Source organism: Monopterus albus, unplaced genomic scaffold (assembly GCF_001952655.1).
Source record: "Monopterus albus unplaced genomic scaffold, M_albus_1.0 scaffold266.1, whole genome shotgun sequence".
NCBI classification, from domain to species: domain Eukaryota; kingdom Metazoa; phylum Chordata; class Actinopteri; order Synbranchiformes; family Synbranchidae; genus Monopterus; species Monopterus albus.
Genome location: NW_018128146.1, coordinates 36,932 through 44,022, shown reverse-complemented (window position 1 = coordinate 44,022; position 7,091 = coordinate 36,932). Strand labels below are relative to the sequence as shown.

Here is a 7,091-nt window from a genome sequence, read left to right as displayed (position 1 = left end):
GGGGCTGAATAATTTTGCATGCCCAATTTTTCAGTTTTTTATTTGTTAAAAAAGTTTGAAATATCCAATAAATTTCGTTCCACTTCATGATTGTGTCCCACTTGTTGTTGATTCTTCACAAAAAATTACAGTTTTATATCTTTATGTTTGAAGCCTGAAATGTGGCAAAAGGTCGCAAAGTTCAAGGGGGCCGAATACTTTCGCAAGGCACTGTATAAACAAACATTATTCTTTATAATTTGTTTTATGATGTTTTACAGACCAAACAATTAAACTCTAAAAATTCCCCTGCACAAGTTCCTAGAGCACAAGGTGGCATCTTCAGATCACTTGTTTGGATATTTATTTAATATTCATATTATAATATTTCATATAATTTAAGACAAAGAAAACAGTTTCTTGCATTCAGGAACCTGGAACAGTCAAATAGTTGTCAGAAATGGCCTATAATTTTAACTGATCTGTAAAATAATTGCACATTTATTTTTGTGCTTGACAAACTTGAAATAAACTAATCATGGCAGGTCTAACATGATTTTGTTTGGCTTTTTGGTCCAAAGATGTCCTGAAATGTATTATAGTGGCATTCTTGACAGCCCATTTCTAAATTCAGAGTTCACGCCATCGTGAATATCATACATGATCAAAGAATCTGAACTATTTCTACTAATATTCCTGCAGAAAACGCTGAAACAAGTCAAGCAGTAAAGCTGTGTACGTAAACACTAATTTGTTCCATAGATGAAACAAATATTTCCTGCTGCACAGGAAGTGGTGAGATGTAATTCTGTTGATTTGTTTAAAAAAGGAAGAAATGAGTAGTTATTGCATGACAACTGGTCGCTACCGGAAAGAGAGCCTTCCACAGAGACAAAAACAGTCTGAGTGACAGTTGTTAAGCAGAGAGAACAGCCACCTCAGAAATACAGTGTGGTCACCATTGGTTCCTGTTTGCAGTGAAGCATCTCAGTCAAGTGTTAGTGAATAGTTTTGCAGTTATAAGTTTTTAGGCCTTGACTAATTGTTTATTTATTTATTTATTTATTTTATTTTAGTTTTACCGCTGTGGGAATGAGCAGAAGCAGTGAGATGACATCTTCCAGCTCCAACATCTTCATCATCTTCACAATTTTTCTGAGCTTCATTTTCCACTCAAGCCAAGGTAGGACTCTTCATTCCACCATTTACAGGAAACAGGACCTTACACAGCAGTTTATTTTATTGTAATATTTTAATTCTTAATTTTATGTTTTATTATGATAATATAACCAATAAAAATGATTCACCTAATGATCCAAAGAAATTCATTTGATCAGCCATTTGTTGACTTTTCCACATTTGTTGTTGTAAGAGAATTGGTAGAGATTTGTGTTTCTGACATGCATCAGCCACAGTCAGTATTTTAAAACACTGAATGAAGATGAAATCTTGACAATATTCACTCTAGTAAAGGAAAGGACTGAAAACATTTACCTGTCCTTGGTGTCTTAAACAGGCTGTATCTTAAATTAAATGAAAACCTGACGAGATGCTTGTGTTGAAGCCTGATTAGGTTTTTCGAAGAGAAGCTGAATCCTTTTCATTCAACAGATTTTGAAGTGATTCAGCCTCCGAATCGGATGGTAAACACAGACGGAGTAGCCTTGATCAGCTGTGAACACACTGCAAACGTCAGCTCTGTTGAAGATGTTCGACTCAGCAGCATCTCACAGTATGTATCCTGCTGGTAGGATGTTAAAATACACGAATTAAGGGGGCTGATGCTTTTCTAATCTGAGGTCTATATTGCTTCTTATTGTACTTATCTCCAGTTTTTCCTCTATAGTGAACATGTTACAAAAACAGCAACTGCTGCTGCCCTCAGTTGTAGCATGAAATGCTTTAACAATGCCAATAAGAAGCCAATAGATGCCATAGATCAAGTCAAATCAAGATTTTTATTTGCCATTTATGCATAAACAGACAGTCTAGGCATATAGGAATTCTTGTGCAGCTCTCCTTTGGAGTCAGGTAAGAAGTCAAAAGCTAGAAGGAACACTTAGTCTTAAAGTCAATAATTACAGAGAGCGACAAAGTATTAAAACTGCAATACACACAAAATAGGGATAATAGTATTTCCCACAGTGAACTTCAAACATCGCACTTAGTAATTCACATGGTGAAGGTGGATATGGCATTTTGTTGTAAAGTCTTGTTCTGTGTGATGATACTGCCCACCCTGCTGTGCCTGAGGCTGTAGGTGCAGTTTTTGTGTCTGAGCAGAGTGTGAGCTGGGTGGCGTGGGCCGTATATGTTTCAGTCTGTGTGAGGTGTGACCTGCTGCCAAAACAAAGCACCAGAAGAGTGACACTGCTCCCATGTCTGTGCTAAGTCTGCTAACTTAACTTGGCATAAAGATTGGAAACAGCTAACCTCTGTCTAACCTTTAATTCATCATCTAACCTAATTAAAGACTGAAGACTAGCTGGTACTGTAGATGTTTTCTGTCTAAAACATCTTCATCTGCTCTCAGAACAAACACAAGCAAGCTGCTTTGCCAGAAAGGAACAGAAGACTGTAAGAACATCTTCATGCATTTAGAGAATCCCAAAAAGTGCCTTTTCATCTTATACAACATTGGTCCAGAGGACATGGACATGAGTTATGAGTGTGAGTTCACCATTAATATCAATGATCTACACTACACCAAGAGAGGAACACCAACCAGACTACTGCAAGGTATGTTTGTAGTACCTATTTAAACTAGAACCAGTGAAGAACTAAAGGGAAATACATTACTTATGGTTATATGTATTTATTTTCATACACTTTACCAATGACTGTGCCAATTAAATTAAAAAATGCAGTAAAAAGACAGTTCACTGTATCATAAGGCCCCATTGTTACCACACTGTAGCACTTGCTCACTTGTATGTTCATTAACATGAACATGGCCACTGTAGCTTACTTGAAGTCAATCAGTCCCACATACACTGTCCTGCTGCTGTAATAAATACTCACTAGCACAAACAACTGTGCATTAGTCCACCACTGCAAATAGACCCTGAAAAATGCACTATGTCTTCCTGTTTAGTCACCTTTATTAAAAACTGCAGGGCTCAGTTGGTTTAGGAATTTATTTATTTATGTTTTTTTTAAACACTTAAGTCTTGGGAAGAGTTGAAAAGCTTTGACTGTGAGATAAGAGGGTAGGGAAGTCAAATTATTGAGAGAAAATATTGCTTTGCATAAGATTTGTTGACAGTGAGGAAGATGTAGAGTATGTGTATTAGCTCTGAGTGTTGACCAGGAGACTGCAGCATAGGAAGATGTAAATGTAAAAATAGCACTTACACTAGTTTTCTCACATTTAGCTGAATGTGACAAAGTCTAAATGTAAATGTTAAATGTTACATGTAAATATTAAATGTTAAATGTAAATGTAAATGTTAATGTGAAATGTCTTGCCAAGTGTAAAACTGAATATTTAGTAGCTCCACAGCCTTGCCTTATTACAGTGCAGCACACAGCCCCGCCCATGATGCTGAACTCGAATCAGTGATGCTGACTCAAAGACCGCAAACACAGCCCCGCCCACACCTGACTCTGGGTTCAGTTTTACACTTGGCAAGACATTTCACATTAACATTTACATTTACATTTAACATTTAATATTTACATGTAACATTTAACATTTACATTTAGACTTTGTCACATTTGGATAAATGTGAGAAAACTTGTGTAAGTGCTATTTTTACATTCGGCGCCCCATAGCAGCATAGACGATGCACTGGGAGGTGTTCCACATGGAAACATTCAGGGTCATGGTGGAGAGCAAAAGTGACAATGACTAGACCTGGTCACACGTACACAACGACACATCAGTACTGTTTTAACACCAAATTGAAAAATCCCAAACTTTTCCTGTAAGTCTAGTATTTTTATACATTAAATACATATAACTAAATAATAATAAAAAAAACCATCAGAACAGTTTAACACTCAAAGGGGCACAAGGACAAGGACCCCACAGCTGTAAAATCCCAAGCTATTCCTTTAACACAAAGTTTTCAGGGGCTTAAATGTGTGTGTTTATATTTTATTTGAATTAATCACACCCTGGTTACACTGTGAAATTTCTAATTCTTCTCTTATTTCATTGTTAATGTTGGAATGACTTCATGCACTGGTACAAGCAGGAAATAACCTTGCTATTTTATTAGATCAAAAGGAAGTAGAGAGAGACCGTGTAACTTGCCCTCAACCTCCACCTCCTCCACTTCAGTCTGATTATTTCAGATGGATTCTGATTGGTCTGCTGGTCCTGATGTTCCTGTGCTTCTGTGTCATCATCTCCGTCTTATGCGTCAAAGTGAGGGTAAGTTTCTATCTGACATATATCTGTTTGTCTGGCAGTGAAAAAAAAAAGAACAAGAAACTTGGAAATATTTTAAAATAACCTAATGAAAGACACCAGAGGCTTTATTAAAGTATTTTAACTAACCACTCGGAGTCCTCCTGAAGAAACAGTGTCACTAAATAATCAATTGTGAACTTATGCTATGTTTGTTGACAGCGGTATGTGTTAGTGAATGAATGTTTATTAATACACAGGATTGTGACAAAGTAGATGGTGATTTATTTAATCTGCACTTAATAACCTGTCAATCACACCGGGGCCTGAAGAAATGCAAGGAATGATTAGCATGAGCACATGGGCTCAGGTGAGCTTAATCAGCTGACCACAGTCAGCCAGTTGGCAGGACAGACTAACATTTACTCCCTGAGTTAATCAATTCCCAGTCTTTTTGTGTTGCTTCACATCCATGTTTGTGTATCTGACTACCACTGAACTCCTAAACTGCCACGCAAGTGCAGATGTAACTAAAATGTGAGCCATATGCTCACACACAGGAATAACAACAATGTCATATGTGAGACAGTCAAATTACACAGTTTCCTCTCAAACTGCCACATGAATTCTGATCTGACCATTCTGACAGTCGACATGACTCTGATGTAAGCAAGTGTGGCACAAGTGTTGACAGAAAACTTGAATATTTGTGCTCTTGCGTGCTCAACACAGTGGGTCATGGTCTTGCACAAAACGTGAGATAACTGACTGGTTAATGATTCAGCTGAAAATCACCTTTAGTTAGGAGACCACCCGGGTCACTTCCTGGGGTTCCCAAACTGAATTATAAAAGCAGAATATGCTGACCATATCTCCAGCTATTTCATGTAGCAAGTACTCACCTGGATACTACTGGACACAGAGATAATCCACAGTGGTAATACTCATTTATGGTGCCAATTACATAACATTTACTTGTTTTCAGCTACAATAACTATTAGCTGTAACTGTAGTGGCTACAACTGGTGACATTTTGAAGCCTGTAACTTCATTTGTTAAAAATCTTGCATATCAGAGGTAGAGGAACAGAATCTATAACTCTGACCATTTGGATTAATAATGCTACTGCAGAAGTACTGGGGGCTTATTTTTACAGTATTAATTGGGATACATATGATTAAACAAGACAACCTTAAGAAGTGTTACTTTTCTGTTTCAGAACAGGAACAAAGATCCAGAGAACTGCACCTATGTGGAAATGAGGAAAGCTCCTCTGCCAAGGAATCCACCATCTGTCATTTAATGTGGGTAGCTGACTCTTCTTTCTTAACTGATGACATCCCAGGAGGAAAATTATAACCCTTATGACACTGCTTCTTCAGGCAGTTTGCATCATGGTCTCAAACAATTGCCTCTTAGTCTCTGTCTCTTTTTCGATGTTGAAAATCACTGTACTAACAAGGCTGAACAGCAGGGGGAGACAAAGACTGTGTTTAGCAATGATACTTTCTGGTACTGTACAGCTGCTCCTCTTGTTGTTATGTGAAATGTGGCCCGATGATATTATCCATCATGCAGGATACACTGTATCTGGATATGAACAGTTTATTAATAATTTCAATCCCTGCTTCACACTTCCAGCTTAATGGAAGCTGTATGTGCTTTTATGTATCTCCCCACAGGTTGGTTCAACAAGTTTGATCTTAAGTATTTAAAATAGTGTTTGTGCGTTTCAGTCTTTTTATTTTACTTCCCTGGCTGGTACCTAGTAATAATAATAATAAAGTCAAAATAATTTGATTCTAAGACTGCTCAAGTTACATCTGACTATGCAACACAGAGGAAAATACACACAGTACTGAAACACCAATATTACTGTCCCAGCTCTCTTTCCTTTCATGCTACATTTCTACTGTGTATTTAATTTACTTTATTTTATACTGCATAAGCTGCATTGCTGGCAATTTTTCGTTACCAGTGTTCTTAACAAGCGCCAACCTCGAGGCTGAGGAATTAAGCCTTGTTCTTAACAAGCTCTTCAGAAGATGGTGGGTTTGTCCAGTTTCATATCCAATCAGCAGTTCTTAATAATGCACATTATAATATGATCAATATTAGTTGTTCATGTTATACATTTTTGTGTAGGCCACAGGTTCTTCCAGGAGATAGTTTAGTGAGGTTGTGTTCAGTTTGTCTGTGCAGATTCTCAGTCATCCAGGTCATAGTAAGCTGAAAAAAGAAAACAGAAAAAAAATCAACTGGACTTGGTTTTTAGGTCTAAGACGTTTAACCTCTCTTCCGAGAGGCTTCATCAGTTCTGTCCGACTGGCGTTGAGTCAGATATTTATCCCCATCGGTGGTGTTTGTCTTTTGGTGGCCAACAATGCCCCCTAACGACTGAGTCATTGTAGTCCAGTATCGGTGAGTGCCATTACCTGTCTTTGAAACCTCACATGTGGACCGACGCCTATTGTTCTGGTGTGAATTAGAGTGGGGATGTTTGGGCAGAGATCTCAAAGTTTCAAGCAGCACTTCAGGGCTTTACTGGTATTAAGGGTGTAGCCTAACGAAATACTGGTATTAAGAGTGTAGCCTAATGAAACTGAACCAGCACAGGACACAAGTACTTTCTGTTATTTTTATACTGAGGATAAACTACTAAACTATTTCCCACCCAGCTATCAGGGCAGTGCTGCCTGTTACGCATCCCACAGTGGATGGGCCTGTCTGTGCCCATAGCCAGGAAGCGCGGTTGGAA

At 37.9% G+C, this 7,091-nt stretch overlaps 1 protein-coding gene across 3 annotated transcripts in view; it reads left to right on the top strand.

Moving 5' to 3' along the window:
• The first annotated feature begins 676 nt into the window (after positions 1-676).
• The window catches only part of LOC109972688 (uncharacterized), a 14,091-nt gene continuing 7,676 nt past the window's right edge, over positions 677-7,091 (top strand). Inside the window, exons 1-6 of one of the 3 annotated variants that reach the window (XM_020621714.1) lie at positions 677-714; positions 1,056-1,162; positions 1,591-1,711; positions 2,513-2,718; positions 4,203-4,357; positions 5,553-6,245. In XM_020621714.1, the coding sequence (XP_020477370.1) occupies positions 1,072-1,162; positions 1,591-1,711; positions 2,513-2,718; positions 4,203-4,357; positions 5,553-5,636 (657 nt within the window). In that variant the 5' untranslated portion in view covers positions 677-714; positions 1,056-1,071 and the 3' untranslated portion in view covers positions 5,637-6,245. Of the gene's footprint in view, positions 715-908; positions 977-1,055; positions 1,163-1,590; positions 1,712-2,512; positions 2,719-4,202; positions 4,358-5,552; positions 6,246-7,091 lie in introns of those variants that run through there. The other 2 variants (XM_020621715.1, XM_020621713.1) reach the window with 2 other exon arrangements.